Below are 20,885 nucleotides of genomic sequence, written 5' to 3'. Positions count from 1 at the left end.
ATTATATGATTAGATAATCTAATTGCTTATTTTATCACAAATTTAAAAGAGTAATGTTATAATACGTATACATTTTAGAGTACACAATTGTATACACAAAAAATATGTTATTATGTGATTAGATGTTATTTAATCTTTAATTTAAAATTACTCTATCATATTATAACACATAATTTATGTATGTAATTGTATGTTAAAAAATATATATATAGTTTTACTGAATTTAAAATCATCTAATAACATAGTACGTATCTATATATATACACTTTGAGTACATAAAATGAATGTATAAACGATACATTATCATGTAATTAAATAATTTTAAATTAAAGATAAAATAACATCAAATTCCACAATTATTTATTTTATATATTGAAACTATATACATGTGACATTATTTTTAAGTATTACGGATAAACCTGTGTACTCATTACATAAACATGCTCTATAATAAATCTAAATATTTGATTTTAAAAAAGTAATTATTAAGTAAGTTTTGCTGACATGGATAATATTGTGGGTCCAAATTTCCTGTCATCAACACTTTTGAGCTTTTCATTGGTTAGACATAAAAAGAGTACATAATACAATCTCGTATGTTTGCTTTAGTCACTTATGTCTCAAGTGCTTATATTAGAATCATCATATTTTTAATTGTGGGTTAAGCTAATTTTTTTATTAATAATTCTATTACCAATAAATATAGGTCTTGCATCACCTTTAAAAAATATAAAATATATATAAAATATAAAATATAAGTTTTTTAATTTCTAATAAAATTTTGTAATAATAAGAGGAAGAGACTTGAACCAAAATTGTTAGGGAAGTATAGATGCTTTAATTTTTCTCTTTTTCCAAGCAAAGGCAATGAAGCTATTGGGAAATTCTCTACTTTATTTTTAAGGAGATTGACTTAGATGATTCTTTTACCCTATTTTATCCCTTATTTTTAGGAATTTTAATTCTTTTCTTTTTTCAATTTGTTATGATTTTAAGCTAATTTTATGCACATGATATTTGAAATATTAAACATTATTTATTTAATAAAATTATGTATATCTAATTTGAAGAATATAAATGTTGTGTCATATATAATTGTATAATTTTAAATTAAAATTAAAATAATATTTAATCAAATAAATAGATGCATGGAAAGGAATGTTTGGTTCATAGACATAATTTATTCTCCCCAAGTAAAGGGGAAGGAAATAATTCCGAATAAATAAAATTTGTAAAACATGCCTTCTTTAGAATGCAATTTTGCAAAAAGAGTCTAATTTATATATAAATTAATTTGTATTAATGTTGAGCAAATTAATTATCTGTTTTCTATTAAATTCAAAATATATTAATCACAGTTAATACATTAACAAATAAATTGGAAAAAAAAAAAGTTCACTATAAAATAAATTAGTTTAAACATTTTCCTAATAAATAAAAATACTAAACAAAAAGTTATTATCCCAAGAAACTTAAAACATACCAAAATGGTATAAAAATTTGATAAATATACTATTTTAATTAAGGTTTGATGCGAATAAAGTTTGAATAAGGATAGTCCTAATTCAAAATCAAGTCAAGTTAGTTCGATTGAAAAGTCTGTTTATTTATTTTCTCTGATAACTTTTTATCTTTTTTAATGACTTTTTTTTCAAACTTCATCTTTGACAAGTCTTATTCTTCTTTGATAACTTTTTGACAATTTTTCTAACAAAGTTATTCTCAATCAAACAAGTCAAACTTAATTTCAAAATAATATTTTGAATTCAAACTGAGTTTAAATTGGGTATTGTTTGGTTAGATTCATCTCAAGTCCACCCTTTAATATTTGTTTTCGTTGAAAGTGAAAAAGTTATTTGGAAACTTTAAAAAAAGATTATCACTCTTTGGGAAGTGACATTGAATTTGAGAACACTTTCTCTTCTTTCATTTTTTTTATAAAAATAAAGATGCAGAAATTTTATAAAAATGCATTTGGTTCCTTAACAAGGAGAGAGAGAGCTTTTATTCACCCTAAGGGGTTGTTTGGTTTATAGAAATAAAAAATTAGCTTGATAATCTATCATTTATTACTAACATAATCTTGTTTGATTTGTCAATAATAAAATATTTATATAATCTTCTATTACTAATGATAATATGAAAGGTAATATAAGAGGTAATGTAATTACTATATTTATCTTAGATATTAAAATATTATCAAAATAATCTTGATTTGATTATAAGTATATCCTTACTTGTAATTTTTTTAGAACAAAACTATCTCTATTTTCAATTAATATAATAAGTAACGGAAAAAATATTTTAAAATAATTATACCCAAAGGCATTTAAGTCAAATAATATATTTGTATTCTTTTATTACTTCCAACAAAACACAATAATTATTTATACCTACTTATTTTTAACAAATTTTATCAAACATAGTAATAATTTATCTTCAAAGTAATCTTTCATTTTTAGTAATAAAACATTACTCAAATCAAACGCACTCTAAGGGTTTAGCATATTATTTATTTGAAAATATTTACTCCCTTTGAATCTACAACTAAATTATGTTGATATAGTTTTAAGTACACAATTAGGTATATAAATAATATTTTATTGTGTGATTAGATAATTTTATATTAAAGATAAACTAGCATTCAATCACATAATGACAAATTATCTAAGTATTCAATTGTATATTCAAAATGATGTGCACATAACATTACTCTTAATCTATCAATTGTTTTCATTATGAGTTATTTGAGAGTTTTTTGGTCGAAAAACCCAAAATACCCCTCCTTTTGAAATTGTCCTCGTTTTAAAACCCTAATTTCTATCTTGAGCTATTTGTTTATCCTTACCAGTTATCACAAATGGGGGTGTTCAAAATTAATTAATTGGACAAGTTTGCCATCATTTTAGTCTAATTTGATTAGATAGATAAACCCTAAGCCACAACACACCAATTAAATCATGGTTTTACTAGTCGTGGCAAAAGCTCGAATTTAAACATTTTCCCTACAAATTTTATCACTCTGCCAATTTTAAAACTAGTTACACTATTCCCATATTTTATAACAACCTTTTTATCATATGTTAAGAATAGATCATAATCACTTCAGAGTCTCAGGTCAAGTCATTAGTCAAAAGCCAAGCTTAGCTGCTTAAGAAATGTAAAAAGATAAAAAAACTGCACAAGATTTGGGACCCATAAATGAATCCACTGTTCTACTAAGTTTTTATGCATCTAGTAAATAAGCTAAGCTTACTTGAGATGCAACTTCCAATCTCCTTCCGTCCTTCGTTATCAAAATCCAATAAATGACAAGATCCCATGAATCAAGTTCTCTAAATTTCCCCACAACCATATAAATGGTAAACAAATATAAAGAAGCAACATTATTACCAGATCCACGGAGCGAGAAACCCCTCCCTACAACGCTTTCCATAAGTGAAGATATCCCATAACTCTAAAACCACAAAAAGGTGTTGCATTACTCTTGTTTATTTTTTTGGTTCTAGTTGTTCTCTTTATTCGATTAAAAGGTGTTGTCACAAGGAGGCAATAGTGTTGCAACTTCATAGGACAGAGTGGAGAGCTGAGTTTCTTCATGCAGCAAAGAAGAGGTTTTCTGATTTTGGTATGTTATATTTCTGGAATATGGTGTAGGCATCATACATGCGCTTTTATGATTGAAGTGCACAAGTTTGAATTGGTTGAGATTTTTTATTGAGTGTTCTATCTTTTACCATTTTTGTGTAATGGAAATTATCGATTGCTTCAGTTAAATGATATGAGAAGTGATCAGTATATTTATGATCACTGAATTTTGTCATTTTTTTCTTTGTTATGTTCTTGTGTATTAATATACATGGAATAATCATATATTTACTTTTCACTACAAAGAACCATTTATTTTCATTAAAAACAATGTGCATTTCATTTTTTTTTATGCAGCTGCTGTGCGTAGGGAAGATACAAGACAAAACAGAGAAGAAAGAAAACCCAGAAGCCAAGAAGATGAAGAGTGCTGTAAGTCAACAACTATGGGTGCGTTTGGTTGGGGGAATTTATTATTACCTTGGTAATCTATCTTTTATTCCCTTGTTTGGTTTGTCAGTAATAAAAGATTACAGTAATCTTTTATTACTAATGCTGACGTGATAGGTAATATAGGTGGTAATATGATTACCACCTTCACCTTAGGTATTTAAAGATTACCGGGGTAATCTTGAGTTTATTATAGAAAAATTATTATTTATTAATTTTTTTGAGATAAAAATAAATTTATTTTTAATTAATATGACAAATAATATAAAAAATATTTAAAAATAATTATATTCAAAGGCATTTAAGTAAAATAATTTACTAGTAATCTTTTATTACCTTTAATCAAACACAATAATTATTTATACCTATCAAATTTTATCAAACATAGTAATCATTTATACCCAGTAATCTTATAAGTAATCTATCTTTAAGGTAATATTTCTATTTTAGTAATCAAACATTACCCAAATCAAACGTCTCCTATGAGTAATAGAAAAAGGAAAAAGAAAAGCACTAGTATTAATAAAAAATAAATTTATAAACCAATCATTATAATATAAAAAGAAATTAATTAAAAAAAAGTAGAGAATGGATAAGTCAAAAAGATTATCGGTAATACGCCAAAGAACTTGTTATTTGGTGGGGCAAATGCTTCCCTTTTAGAAGTTCTATGATCTTCTCCCCCTTCTTCCATAAGTTACCTGTACCAGTAGGCCCACAATTTTTTTTGTTTTGATTATTTTTTCTTTTATTATTTCAGCCACTTTATTAATTCACAGAAAGTGTTCTTCTTCGAACAAGGTCAAGCATTTAAATTTGCTGCAAACTTTAAGAGAACCCACCAAATCAGAGATTAATTGTATAACAAATTAGTATTCACAATAAGTTTTGCAACACTTACAATATTTACAAACACACAACAATCAACACAATAGAGATGCATAAAGTTGGACACTCAAGCTGAATAATTATAAACACACACACACACACACACACACACATATATATATATCCACATAATGAAGAATTAGGCATTTAATGAAAAATGATGCAATGCTCTTAAGGTATCCTGCCTGTGTTTCTTGATCTCCAGAAGTTTATCATGAACACACCAAGGAAAACTCAGAAAATGCTGGCGATTTTGTCCTTCGTTGTATCGACCCCAGAAACTTGGATGGTATGTAACATAATACCAAGCTGACGCTTTCGTGTATACCTTCTCTGGACCGTCCGATTCATTAGCCTTCTTGTTGAACCAATCCCTGGCTTCCTTTATCAATGACTTCATTGCCAATTTGATCCCTTCCAAATCTCTTTTTTTACTGAAAGATTTCGCCATTTTCATGATTCGACCGCTGAGTATTTCACCCTCAGTTAATATCCCGAAATAGTCCATCAAATTTCCCAGTCTACAATCATACTCACTTTTGTAATAAAAAGCATCATCAATGTAGTCCTTGAAGCCCTCCACTTCCATGTCAAGATCATAAGACTGCCTCGCCTCGTCTACGGTGAAGGGCTTGATAGTTCCCGTCTTTAGTACAAGATCTTTTACCTCATGATAAAGTTTCCCGATCACAGTTTTCGATTCATACGATTCTCTTTCAGGCTTTTCCATGTAATCTGGAAAGTGATTAACTTGTAAATCTGGAGGAATAATTGCGGGCACACCAGTTTTTGAGAAGTCGACGGCTATGGAGGCAAGCTTTGCAAGCTCAATACATTGACTACACATTGCCTTTTCAGGACTCTTATCTGCAAATGCAATATGAGCATGACAGATTATTCCCAAGTTTTCTTTGGCCATGTAATCTACGAAAAACTCCTCCACATCCTGTACCGCAATAGTATCTACGTTAAGGCATAGAAAAAAGATGTTGTGGCTAATGAGAATTCAAAAGAAAATGAATTAGAGCAAACACGCAATAAATCATGTATGTTACCTCAATTGTAACTTCATTATTAGGAATCTTAGGTGTTGTTGAAGTATAATCCATCGGTGGATACAGGCAAGGAGGGATGAGATCAGAATCCCAACAAACAAAATAGATATCACCATCCAGATCACTCCCCGAACATTCATTAGGATGAGGTCTAGTTAACAATGTAAGTAATGTCACGATAAATATATTTTACATAGAAAGTTTTGTTAAATTAAACAAAATATCAATGAACAAAATGTAATGGGATCTTCAAGAGGGTGCCAACTAATTTAGAAATTTTCGGAGTTTAAAATTGAAATTTCATCCAAGCAAGAAGTATCTAATATGTAGTAAGACAGCGTTTATCTTGTGCAAGTGTATGCTTGCTATGTGGAGTATATGACAGGCTTACCTATTTCCTTTAGCTGGAAATACTATGCAATCAACCATGTGGTGCAAGGCCGGAGCATCGACAGCCTGAAGAACACGAACATCTCCAGGATGTAGACATGGATTTTTTGCAACAGTTACCATTCCCTCAACAATTCTACTTTGATTTAATACTCTGCCACTGAACAAAGCTGAGGAATTGTTCGATAAGTCACTCTGGCGACCTGAACATTGCACAAATACCTGACCATATTCTAAGCTTCCTGTCTCGTCAAGACACCCCATCATCGCTTGTCCTCCTGGGACAAAGATCCTTGTTTTGGTTCTCAGATCTTTCAATGTTGATGACCGAAATATTTGTAACATCATGGAAAGAAAAGGCTCTTTATGTGGCTTAGAATAATACTTCAGCATATCTTTCAAGACATGAGTGATCTCTCCTGAAAACATCAAGTTAAGTGTTTCCCGTGCCTTTAATGGATCTGTTAAAATTGAATCCAGTTGAGAAATCATATATTTTTGCTTCTTTTCAAACACATCATCCTGAACACCGAGAGTCGACAAAAGTATCACCAGTTCGCGATTAAGAAAGCAAGGCTGATACTTACTCCATTCCAATATATCAAGAGCAACATTACCTGATTTGTATTTAAACATACTTGGCCTCAATGATAACTTTACTGAAGAAGTTGGATCAACGGCGACCACACCTTTGTAACCGCCATATCGAATCTGAAAGGCGGATGGAACTTTTCTGAAGCCACATTTTTCAGCAATATTAGCAGCCAATTTAGGAGAAATTTTTCCGATGCCATCGGAGAAAACATATTTGACTCCACCTATTTGAACTTCCATGTCAGGGATTAGTTCAATTTCATCGCCATCAACATCCACAGATTCCCTAGAGGAACTGAATGATTGACCAAGTCTTGTTGAGTATTTCGCCACATTCCTTATTGTGCTAAAATCACCCAAACTTTCTCTAATTTCACGTGCAGTCAATCGTGGTCTAGATGCAAACATCCACAAAGAATTCTCCTTCAATTGACTATTAGAAAAGGCCAGAAATTCGAACTTTTTATCTCCTATAACAATGCCATTTCTCAGAGTCGACAATATCCTATGATAAACTCTAGTATGCCTTTTTGTTTTTCTTGAAGATGCTCGAGGACACAAATCAGTTGCATGTATTTTCTCCAGATCCTCGTTAACAAAAGAAACACGAATAAAATTCTCACTGTCATCAGAATATGCGCGTAAAACATGGTTTGATAGAATGATCTCTGGGCCAAAGAAATAAACTTTAGATGGGGTGACTAGAACCCTGTTCATATATTCCAATCCGTGACTTAAACTGATGGCTGGCAACATAAGAGGTCTAGCAGCAATGCTGCACTTCTGGTATTCTGATCTAAGCCACCGCCTAGGTTTAAAGCAACATTGTTTTGAATAGAACAGTGTCTCAAGAGCACGTTCTACGAATGCTACATTTCTTCTATGCGGTTCAACCATCCGAAAGAATTTCTCATTTACTGCTGGCCTAGGAATACAACCATGCTGAACCAACATATTAATCTTAAACAGGATGCGAAATGGCAAGTTAGATCCTTCTGGAGGACTTACAATGGGGACATGATCAGAGTTGCAAGAGGAAGTTGAACCTCTCTTCATAACGAATTTCCCTTCGGTTTCGTTATAGTAAGCAAAATCTTTCTGAAAACCTGAAAGATAACCTGTGCTTGGAAGTTCCAAACATATTGCAGCTGATTGACCAATGCAAGAGGATGGAGTAAAATCAACTTCGTGAACCCACTGGACACTACCGTCGTCTCTAGAAAAGCTCTGCTTCGGCACATCTTTTGAATATATCCGAGGAACACCGATTAACTAGCAACAGAAACATCATGAGATGAAAAAAGATGAACATGCTAAGAATTGTCATCATAGACACACAAATGAAAAGTTATTTGTCAATAATTTTGATTACTTCAACAAGTTTAATTATAGCATTCAGTGCCAAATTATTCACAGGCGATTGGAATTAAATCTTAAATGATGCAACAGATTGTTAATATGTAGCATCAGAGTACAGTAAGATGCATTCCTATACTGCAGAAATAAAAGAAAATACAACATTGATTAGTTTAAACAGCACACCTGAATGATGAGAAACCTCTTGTCTTGTAGTTGCCGCAGCTCAACTAGCCTAATGCTCCCGTACGGAAGATCAAGTTTATATTCCACCGAGCGATGAAATAGAAAAAAGATAAATTTTCTCAGTCCCAATCCGAACTTCACAGAAACATTTTCGTGACTCCATAGTGAGGAAAACTTTTTCTTTGACATTTGATAACCAAAGTGCAATTGTACATCATTAATACGATGCTGAACGTGACTCGGTTTTGGTCCCTCACCCATATATTGAGCTATCAAATAAGAATTCCCATACCAAAATTTGCTCGGTTCATCGGCCAAGGACTTGATCGTTTCTGCAGCTTCAGCAGTTGTGAAGTGCACAACAGCATATGCCCTTGAACCTTCATTTTGCTGGACTCCCACATCAGTGACAGTCCCTTCACCCAAAATTTGCTCCAGAAATTGTTTTATGGCTTCTGGTTGCTCAGCCATGGCAAATCCATACAATATGACTGCTTTACCCATTCAGTCTAAATTATTTCAACTACAGTTCCTGATAACACCAAATTAGTAACTTTCAACAAAATCCTATTTTGCTTGAAAGTAAAGAAATTTAAAGCACATCAAGGATCGGTCAATAAACATGAATAAATAATTTTCAAATTATAAGCATCACAATTCCAACAATCAGACCTTAAAAATGCCTACCCATTGCAGTTTTAATCAAAATTAGTCGATCCATAGCCTCAATAATTTAAAAGAGTATATCACAAACCATACAATATGTTGCTGAAAACATTCCTCCTTTCTTGATTACAAGAATATAATTAAGCGGATATAAGCTTGGCTGATAAAATCTCCAAATTACAGAAAGGAAATCTTAATTCTAATTCCCCTATTATTACCAAAAACAAATGTCAGAAATCTTCCCTAATATGGTGACCAAATGGGTAAGTTTGTAAATTAGTCTAAAGCTCAGTAGAGATGAACAAAGTTTTTGTCACTCAGAGAAATGATATAACAAGATAAAAAAAGGCGGCAAGCGAGCAACCAGTTGAAAATCCTGAGAAAGCTTTCGAACCAATAAAATTCAAATGTGAAATGCATGCAGTCTTAAACAAGTGACTGCAACAAAGGAAATAATAAGCGAGCAGTTGTAAGTAAATAAGAGAAAGAAACTCACAAAAGAATGCAGATTGCAGAGAGAAATGAAGAGGCAGGTGGCAGTACGTACGTAACAATAAACAAGCAAAATGCAGACGAAGATATGAAGGATTTGATTATATTTATAGACAAGGAAAAGAAAGAAAACTATTGCTAGTCAATTTCTGTACTTGCAAACCAAGTCTTTCCATGGCTCCAACGAGTTCCAATCCATGATTCTATGCTGTCCCTGCAAATAATTCCTATATTAATGAACCTAGCTAGAATCTTTACCATTAGTTTTTTCTTAATTATTGCTCTAAGTTTTTATAATTCTGATTATTGTATCAAAATTCAAGCATGTTTTCTCTGTATTAGAGACCTTACGACAATCTGAGTAAACATCTTTTATCCAACATAATTGTAAATATAACTGTAGATTCAATTCAAACTTGGTTGAATTTGGGTCAACTCAACTTAAATTGAATTTATAATATTTGAATCAAACTCATTCAAATTGATGCATAATATTTTTGAAGTGTTATTGACACAGTAAATATTATTATCAGTAAGATAAATAATATAATTGACAAGATATATATGGTCATTAAATGGATAAAAGAGATTCTCTAAGGAGTTGAAGCTTCAACCCAGGTTTAGATAGTTCTAATCGTGTCAACTCCCTTTGAATCTCACCACTACCTAAATAAACTACTTTATTAAGCACATGTTTATAAACTAATCATTATATGATTAAATGATTTAATTGCTTATTTTATCAAAAATTTAAAAGAGTAATGCTATAATATATAACACTTTTGAGTATACAAAATGAATTTAGGTACACTTTTGATGATATATTATCTATGTATATAATTATGTATTCAAAAATATATACACATAGTTTTATTTAATTTGAAATCATCTAATATATAATACACATATATATTTTGAGTATATAAATAATATATTATCATATGATTAGATAATTTTGATTTAAAGATAATATAATATCTATGTTACTCATTACATAAACATGCTGTATAATAAATCGAAATGTTTGATTAAGGAAAAAAGTAATTATTAACTGAGTTTTGCTGGCATGGATAATATTCTCGTATGTTTGCTTTATTCACTTATGTCTCAAGTGCTTATATTAGAATCATCATATTTTTAATTGTGGTTTAAGCTAATTTTTCCTATTAATAATTCTATTACCAATAAATATAGGTCTTGCATCACCTTTAAAAAATAAAAATATATATAAAATATAAAATATAACTTTTTTAATTTCTAATAAAAATTTTTAATAATAAGAGGAAAAGACTTGAACCAAAATTGATAGGGAAGTATAGATGCTTTAATTTTTCTCTTTTTCCAAGCAAAAGCAATGAAGCTATTGGGAAATTCTCTACTTTATTTTTAAGGAGATCGACTCTAATTCTTTGATGATTCTTTTGCCCTATTTTATACCCCATTTTTATGATTTTTAACTTTTTTTTTCAATTTGTAATTATTTTAGGCTAATTTTATACACATGTTATATGAAATATCAAACATTATTTATTTAATAAAATTATGTGTATCTAATTTTAAATATCTAAATGATATATTATCATATAATTGTATAATTTTAAATTTAAATTAAAATAATATTTAAACAAACAGATAAAAGTATGGAAATGAATGTTTGGTTCACAGGCATCTATTCTCCCCAAGTAAAGGGGAAGGAAAGAATTCCAAATAAATAAAATTTGTAAAACATGCCTTCTTTAGGATGCAACTTTGCAAAAAAATCTATTTTATATACAAATTAATTTGTATTAATGTGATTGAGCAAATTAATAATTAGTTTTATATCAAATTCAAAATGAATTGGTCACAATTAATATATTTACAAATAAATTGGAAAAAAAATTTATTATAAAATAAATTAGTTTAAACATTTTTCTAATAAATAAAATACTAAACAAAAAGTGTTTATCCCAAGAACCTTATAACATACCAAAATTGTATAAAAAAAAATAAATGTACTCTTTTAATTAAGGTTGGATGCGAATAGAGTTTAAATAAAGATAGTCTTAACTCAAGATCAAGTCAAGCCCGCTCGTTTGAAAAGTTGCTTATTCATTTTTTCTAACAACTTTTTATCTTTTTCAATGACTTTTTTTTTCTCAGACTTCATCTCTAACGAGTTTTATTTTTCTTTGATAACTTTGCAACAATTTCTTTGACGAACTAATCCTTAATCAAGCAAGTCAAACTTAATCTCAAACTAACCATTTTGACTTCAAACTAAGTTTAAATTGGATTTTGTTTAGTTAGATTCACCTTGAGTCTATCATTTAACATAAGTTTTTGTTGAAAGTCAAAGAGTTATTTGGAAACTTAAAAAAAAAAAGGATTATCACTCTTTGGGAAGTGACAATGAATTTGAGTACACTTTCTCTTCTTTCTTTTTTTTTTTAAATAAAATGCGAAAATTTTATAAAAATATATTTGGTTCTTTAACAAGTAGAGAGAGAGAGTTTTTATTCACCCTAAGGGTGTATTTGGTTGAGGGGATTAAAAATTACCGTAATAATCTATTTTTTATTACTTACATTACTTTATTTAGTTTATAAGTAATAAAAAATTCTGATAATCTTCTATTACCAATAATAATGTAACAGGTAATATAAGAGGTAATTTGATTACCACCTCCACCTTAGGTATTAAAAATTTACCAAAGTAATCTTGATTTTATTATAATATATATTTTTTTTATTTATTAATTTTTTTAGAGTAAAAATAATCATATTTTCAATTAATATAACAAATAACATAAAAAATATTTTAGAATAATTATACTTAAGGGTATTTAAGTAAAATAATATATTAATATGTTTTTATTACTTCTAACCAAACAATAATTATTTATCTCTACATATTTTTATCAAACATAGTAATAATTTATACTTAGAAATCTTTCAATTTTAGTAATAAAACATTCCCAGAACCAAATACCCCCTAAGAGGTCGTTTGGTTTGTTGAAATAAAATATTATTTTGATAATTTATCTTTTAGTACTAGCATAATCTTGTTTAATTTGTTAATCATAAAAAAAATTTCAATAATTTTCTATTACCAATAGTAATATGACAGGTAATATAAAAGTTAATGTGATTACTACATCAATCTTAGATATTAAAATATTACTAAAATAATTTTGATTTTATTATAATTATATCCTTACTTATAAATTTTTTTAGACAAAAATACCCTTATTTTCAATTAATATAATAATTAACAGAAAGAATGTTTTAAATTAATTAAACCCAAAGACATTTAAGTCAAATAATATCTTAGTTTTCTTTTATTACCTCCAAATAAACATAATAATTATTTATACCCACTCATTTTTTCTAAATTTTATCAAATATAATAATAATTTATATCCAGTAATCTTTAAAGTAATTTTTCACTTTTAATAATAAAACATTACTCAAACCAAATATACCCTAAGCCAATTGATTATTTGAAAATATTTACTCCCTTTGAATCTACAATTAAATTATGTACATACACTTTTAAGTATATAATTAAACATATAAATAATATTTTATTGTGTGATTAGATGATTTTAAATTAAAGATAAAGTAATATTCAATTATATAATAATATATTATCTGAGTACTCAATTATATACTCAAAACGGTGCGCACATAACATTGCTCTTGAATCTATCAATTGTTTTCATTATGAGTTATTTGGGACTTTTTGGTTTAAAAACCCAAAATACCCCTCATTTGGAAATTGTCCACATTTTAAAACCTGAGTTTCTACCCTGAGTTGTTTGTTTATCCTTACCTGTTATTATAAATAGGGGTCTTCAAAACTAATTAACTACACAAGTTTGACATCATTTTGAATTGAATCGGTTTATAAATTAATCAGTTTTGAGCCAACCGAAAATATCATTCAACGAAACCAAATTATCGATTAACCAGCTTTGAATTGAATTTCAAAAGGTCACCTTATGTTAATATTTTTTTATTCAAAGTTTTGATAATGGATTCATTACTTTATTTTTTGTTCAATTTTTTGAAAACAAGTTCGATTTGATCAACCAATTTTAAAAAATAAGCAAAATGATAACCAAACTGAAAAAGCAATTTTTTATATTCTTAGACTGACATCTAAACCAAATTTCTTGATAATATATTTTCAGTTTGGTTTTTAATTTAGTATTAGTCCGGTTTGCATACCGAATAATTTTTAAACACCTCTAGTCACAATCAATAGAGAACTATACATCCCAAAACTTTGCAAGACTTGGCCTAGTGGACATGAACTCTAAAGGTTGGGGGTAATAAATTATTATCTTCATAAATTACCTTTTCTTATTAACATTTCCTTATTTGACTAGTAACAATAAATTTAAATGATATTTTATTAGGTAATGTGAGAGAGAATATAAGAGGTAATTTGAATAAGTCTCTCCTATGGTATATAAAAATTATCAATATTACAAAAATTTTGTGATTATTTTACCCTTATTCATTAAAATTTTAAAACAATAATGTGTTTATTTTTCTTTAAGTTCAACATTTGGATGGGTTTGAGGCATGTTAGGGAATCTTGCCTGCCTTTATTGAACAAGTAAACCCCTAGCTATAGTGCACCGATTAAATTAGAGTTTCACTAATTACGATAAAAACTTAAATTTAAACATTCTCTCTAAAAGTTTTATAATTTCACCAGTTTCAAAACTAGTTACACTAATACCATATTTTATATCAACCTTTTTATCAGATGTTAAGAATGGATCATAATCACTTGAGAGTCCCAAGCAAAGTCATTAGTCCAAAAAGCCAAGCTTACCTGCTTAAGAAAAGTAAAAAGAAGAAAAATTGTAAACAAATTTCAATTACATTACGCACAAGATTTGGATCCCATAAATGAATCCACCGTTCTAGAGTTTTTATGCAACCAGTATATAAGCTAAGCTTACTTAAGATGCAACTTCCAATCTCCTTCCGTCCTTCGTTATCAAAATCCAATAAATGACAAGATCCCATGAATCAAGTTCTCTAAATTTCCCCACAACCATATAAATGGTAAACAAATATAAAAAAGCAACATTATTACCAGATCCACCAGGCAAGAAACCCCTCCCTACAACGCTTTCCATAAGTGAAGATATCTCAAAACTCCGAAACAACAAAAACAAAAACTCATTCTTTTTGGTCTGCATTCACGCGGTTTTAGTAAATGATAAAAAATTTTAATTAATGTATGTCTCACCGTTCTACTTTGCATTTCATTTTTTTTATGCAGTTGCTGTGCGTAGGGAGATACAAGACGAAACAGATGGAATAACTGGAAAGACTAAGCACATCTCTAACATTATGATTTATCTGAGCATATATTCTCCATATGGTTTGTTATATCCTCTTAACAGTATGCTAAATGTAGCTTAGCTATTGTTGAAAAATGCTTTACTTATTCGATTGACTTGTAAGTTGAAAGATTACTACTTCACTTGGAAGACTTATGCAATAGCATGAGTCCATGGTTTCTTTTTGGTCCAAGGCTGAATAGTGAAGTATGCCATAACTATGATTATAATTAAGCAGTTTTTTTCAGGAAGGGAAAATGAGATTTTGCTGAAAATCTATCCTGGAATGCCGGTTATATTACTGGTTTGCATCGTTATGGTGGAACCCTTCTCCTTTGCCTTGAACTTATGCACTGGATCAAAGCAACATATAACAAAGGAATATAATCTTTAAGATGAACTTAGACTTGCTAGGTCCAGTTTACAAGGAAATTGAATTATGGTGGTACCTGGTGCTGAAACAATTATATAAATTCCTTTTGCACGCATGTTGTATCCAAGATATTTTGAAAGTGATGGTTGCTGGGATATTAAGTAATAACATGAATCTGCTTTGTTTATGGAATCAATAAGCAAACCTATGTGTACAACTTCCACATAGAATTGCTTCTTGTTCTGAGAAGTTTGCACGCAATCGTAAATCATGAAACTTCATGTGAAAAGCTGGACTGGATCACTCAAAATTTTCTGCTTAAACAAAGTAAGCAATTGAATCTTCTTCTGTGGATACGATATAAAGAATAATAAGGAAGCTAATAGCCGAGGTAGAAGTATGCACTTTGATGTCAACGCCTTGCTGATTTACAATCCATCGTGTATGCACCAGCAAACATATACTCACAGTTCATTGTTAATTAAATATGGGCACAGATAAAATCATTCACCATAAAATAAAAACATATGCATTAATTCCTCATAATATGGGAAAATTTTAATGTTACATGTTTGCTTCTAGATTCCATTCCTTATTTATTATTTTTTAAGATTTACACTTTCTCTACTGCAAGTGTGGTGTTCATGTCAAAAATTACAAGTAAACACACCGAACTTGTTTTTTAAATAACAAAAAGAAATGAACTTAAAGTGAAAACAACAACAGGAAAAGAACAAGAAGACCCGCCAGGGAAGAAAGAAAACCCAGAAGCCGAGAAGGTGAAGAGTGCTGCAAGTCAACAATGAGTATTAGAAAAAGGGCAAAATAAAAAGAAAAGCACAACAACTATTAATAAAAAATAAATTTATGGACCAATCCTTATGCTTATAAAATAAAAAGAAATTAATTTAAAAAAAAAAAAAAGAGAATGGACAAGTCAAAAGATTATCCGTAATACAGCAGAGAACATTTTATTTGGTGGGGCAAATACTTCCCTTTTAGAAGTCCTATGATATTCTCCCCTTCTTCCATAAGTTAACTGTAGCAGTAGGCCCACAAATTTTTTTTTGAAAATTAATTCAGCTACTTTTATTAATTCACAGAAAGTGTTCTACTGTTCTTCTTCGATCAAGGCCATGCGTTTAAATTTGCTGCAAACTCCAAGGCAACCCACCAAATCAGAGATTTATTGTATAACAAATTAGTATGTACAATAAGTTTTGCAACACTTAAAATATTCACAAACACACAACAGTCAACACATTTAATGAATTAGCCATTTAATGAATAATTATAATACACATATATATATCCATATATATCCACATATATATCCACATGATGGAGAATTAGCCATTTAATGAAGAATGATGCAACGCCCTTAAGGTATCCTGCCGGTGTTTCTTGATCTCAAGAAGTTTATCATGAACACACCAAGGAAAACTCAGAAAATGCTGGCGATTTTGTCCTTCGTTGTATCGACCCCAGAAACTTGGATGGTACGTAACATAATACCACGCTGACGCTTTCATATATACCTTCTCTGGACCGTCCGATTCATTAGCCTTCTTGTTGAACCAATCCCTGGCTTCCCTTATCAATGACTTCATTGACAATTTGATCCCTTCCAAATCTCTCTTTTTACTGAAAGATTTCGCCATTTTCATGATTCGACCGCTGAGTATTTCACCCTCAGTTAATATCCCGAAATAGTCCATCAAATTTCCCAGTCTATAATCATACCCACTTTTGTAATAAAAAGCATCATCAATGTAGTCCTTAAAGCCCTCCACTTCCATGTCAAGATCATAATACTGCCCCGTCTCGTCTACGGTGAACGGTTCGATAGTTCCCATCTTTAGTAGAAGATCTTTTACCTCACGGTAAAGTTTCCCGATCACAGTTTTCGATTCATAGGATTCTCTTTCAAGCTTTTCCATGTAATCGGGAAAGCGTTTAACTTGTAAATGTCGAGGAATAATTGCAGGCACACCAGTTTTTGGGAAGTCGACAGCTATGGAGGCAAGCTTTGCAAGCTGAATACACTGTCTACACATTGCCTTTACAGGACTCTCATCCGCAAATGCAATATGAGCATGACAGATTATTCCCAAGTTTTCTTTGACCATGTAATCTACAAAAAACTCCTCTACATCCTGCACCGCAATAGTGTCTATGTTAAGGCATAGAAAAAAGATGCTAATGGGAATTCAAAAGAAAATGAACTATAGCAAATAAGAAATAAATCATGTGTGTTACCTCAATTGTAACTTCATTATTAAGAATATTAGGTGTTGCTGAAGTATAATCCATGGGTGGATACAGACAAGGAGGGATGAGATTACGATCCCAACAAACAAAATAAATATCACCATCCAAATCACTTCCCGAACATTCATTAGGATGAGGTCTAATAGAAAATATAAATAATGTCACTATAAATGTGCTTTACATAGAAAATTATGCTTAATTAAACGAGATATCGATGAACAAGATGTAATGGGATCTTCAAGAGGGTGCCCACAAATTTAGAAATTTTCTGAGTTCAAAACTGAAATTTCATCTTAGCCAGAAGTATCTAATATGTAATAAGACAGCCTTTATCTTGTGCAAGTGTATGCTTGCTGTGTGAAGTATATGACAGGCTTACCTCTTTCCTTTAGCTGGAAATACTATGCAATCAACCATGTGATGCAAGGCCGAAACATCGACAGCCTTAAGAACACGAACATCTCCAGGATGTAGACATGGATTTTTTGCGACGGTTACCATTCCCTTCACAATTCTGTTTTCATTTGATACTCTGCCACTGAACAAAGATGAGGACTTGTTCGATAAGTCACTCTGGCGACCTGAACATTGCACAAATACCTGACCATATTCTAAGCTTCTTGTCTCGTCAAGACATCCCATCATTGCTCGTCCTCTTGGGACAAAGATCCTTGTTTTGGTTCTCAGATCTTTCAATGTTGATGACCGAAATATTTGTAACATCATGGAAAGAAATGGTTCTTTATGTGGCTTAGAATAATACTTCAGCATATCTTTCAAGACATGAGTGAACTCTCCTAAAGACATCAAATTAAGCGCTTCCCATGCCTTTAATGGATCTGTTAAAATTGAATCAAGTAGAGAAATCACATATTTTTGCTTCTTTTCAAACACATAATCCTGAACACCGAGAGTCGACAAAAGTATCACCAGTTCGCGATTAAGATAGCAAGGCTGAAACTTACTCCATTCCAATATATCAAGACTAACATTACCTGATTTGTATTTAAACATACTTGGTCTCAATGATAACTTTACTGAAGAAGTTGGATCAACGGCGACCACACCTTTGTAACCGCCATATCGAATCTGAAAGGCGGATGGAACTTTTCTGAAGCCACATTTGTTAGCAACAATAGTAGCCAATTTAGGAGAAATTTTTCCAATGCCGTCGGAGAAAACATATTTGACTCCACCTCTTTCAACTTCTATATCAGGAATTAGTTCAATTTCATCGCCATCAACATACACAGATTCCCTAGAGGAACTGAATGATTGACCAAGTCTTGTTGAATATTTCGCCACATTCCTTATTGCGCTAAAATCACCCAACCTTTCTCTAATTTCATGTGCAGTCAATCGTGGTCTAGATGCAAACATCCACAAAGAATAATCCTTCAATTGACTATTAGAAAAGGCCAGAAATTCGAACTTTTTATCTCCTATAACAATGCCATTTCTCATAGTCGACAATATCCTATGATAAACTCTAGTATGCCTTTCTGTATATCTTGAAGATGCTCGAGGACACAAATCTGTTGCATGTATTTTCTCCCGATCTTCGTTAACAAAAGAAACACGAATAAAATTCTCACTGTCATCAGAATATGCGCGTAAAACATGGTTTGATAGAATGATCTCTGGGCCAAGGAAATATACTTTAGATGGGGTGACTAGAACCCTGTTCATATATGCCAATCCGTGACTTAAACTGATGGCAGGCAACATAAGAGGTCTAGCAGCCGTGCTGTATTTCTGGTATTCTGATCTAAGCCACCGCCTAGGTTTAAAGCAACATTGTTTTGAATAGAACAGTGTCTCAAGAGCACGTTCTACGAATGCTACATTTCTTCTATGCGGTTCAACCATCCGAAAGAATTTCTCATCGACTGCTGGCCTAGGAATACAACCATGCTGAACCAACATATTAATCCTAAACAGGATGCGAAATGGCAAGTTAGATCCTTCTGGAGGACTTACAATGGGGACATGATCAGAGTTGCAAGAGGAAGTTGAACCTCTCTTCACAACGAATTTCCCTTCGGTTTCTTTATAGTAAGCAAAATCTTTCTGAGAACCCGAAAGATAACCTGTGCTTGGAAGTTCCAAACATATTGCAGATGATTGACCAATGCAAGAGGATGGAGTAAAATCAACTTCATGAACCCACTGGAAACTACCGTCGTCTCTAGAAAAGCTCTGCTCAGGCACGTCTTTTGAATATATCCGAGGAACACCGATTAACTAGCAACAGAAACATCAAGAGATTAAAAAAGATGAACATGTTAAGAATTGTCATCATAGTCACACAAATGAAAAGTTATTTGTCAATAATTTTAATTACTTGAACAATTTTAATTATAGCATTCAGTGCCAAATTATTCACAGGCGATTGGAATTAAACCTTAAATGATGCAACAAATTGTTACTATGCAGCATCAGAGTACAGTAAGAAGCATTTCTATATTGCAGAAATAAAAGAAAATACAACATTGATTAGTTTAAACAGCACACCTGAATGATGAGAAACCTCTTGTCTTGTAGTTGCCGCAGCTCAACTAGCCTAATGCTCTCGTACGGAAGATCAAGTTTATATTCCACAGAGTGATGAAAGAGAGAAAAGATAAATTTTCTCAGTCCCAATCCAAACTTCACAGAAACATTTTCGTGACTCCATACTGAGGAAAACTTTTTCTTTGACATTTGATAACCAAAGTGCAATTGTACATCATTAATCCGATGCTGAACGTGACTCGGTTTTCGTCCCTCACCCATATATCGAGCTATCAAATAAGAATTCCCATACCAAAATTTGCTCGGTTTATCGGCCAAGGACTTGATCGTTTCTGCAGCTTCAGCAGTTGTGAAGTGCACAACAGCATATGCCCTTGAACCTTCATTTTGCTGGACTCCCACATCAGTGACAGTCCCTTCACCCAAAATTTGCTCCAGAAATCGTTTTATGGCTTCTGGCTGCTCAGCCATAGCAAATCCATACAGTATGACTGCTTTACCCATTCAGTCTAAATTATTTCAACTACAGTTCCCTAGTCAACACCAAAATAGTATAAAATAGTAACTTAACAAAATCCTATTTTGCTAGAGAGTAAAGAAGTTTAAAGCACATCAAGGATCAGTCAACAATCATGAACAAATAATTCTTAAATTATAAGCATCACATTTCCAACATCATACCTTAAAAATGCCTACCCATTTCAGTTTTAAGCAAACT

At 31.0% G+C, this 20,885-nt stretch overlaps 2 protein-coding genes across 2 annotated transcripts; both read right to left on the bottom strand.

Moving 5' to 3' along the window:
• Nucleotides 1-5,039: 5,039 nt before the first annotated feature.
• LOC123213659 (probable RNA-dependent RNA polymerase 1) lies at nucleotides 5,040-9,011 on the bottom strand. Its single transcript, XM_044633132.1, has 4 exons — nucleotides 8,508-9,011; nucleotides 6,373-8,237; nucleotides 5,982-6,132; nucleotides 5,040-5,872 (listed from the first exon to the last, which is right to left on the bottom strand). The coding sequence occupies exons 1-4, from the start codon at nucleotides 9,009-9,011 to the stop codon at nucleotides 5,066-5,068; spliced, it is 3,327 nt and encodes a 1,108-aa protein (XP_044489067.1). The 3' UTR covers nucleotides 5,040-5,065.
• A 7,720-nt stretch (nucleotides 9,012-16,731) lies between these two features.
• LOC123213658 (probable RNA-dependent RNA polymerase 1) lies at nucleotides 16,732-20,671 on the bottom strand. The gene is made up of 4 exons (XM_044633131.1): nucleotides 20,168-20,671; nucleotides 18,033-19,897; nucleotides 17,642-17,792; nucleotides 16,732-17,538 (listed from the first exon to the last, which is right to left on the bottom strand). The coding sequence occupies exons 1-4, from the start codon at nucleotides 20,669-20,671 to the stop codon at nucleotides 16,732-16,734; spliced, it is 3,327 nt and encodes a 1,108-aa protein (XP_044489066.1).
• Nucleotides 20,672-20,885: the final 214 nt, after the last annotated feature.

Source organism: Mangifera indica, chromosome 4, assembly GCF_011075055.1.
Source record: "Mangifera indica cultivar Alphonso chromosome 4, CATAS_Mindica_2.1, whole genome shotgun sequence".
Classification (NCBI taxonomy): domain Eukaryota; kingdom Viridiplantae; phylum Streptophyta; class Magnoliopsida; order Sapindales; family Anacardiaceae; genus Mangifera; species Mangifera indica.
This window is presented reverse-complemented; position numbering and strand designations above follow the sequence as displayed.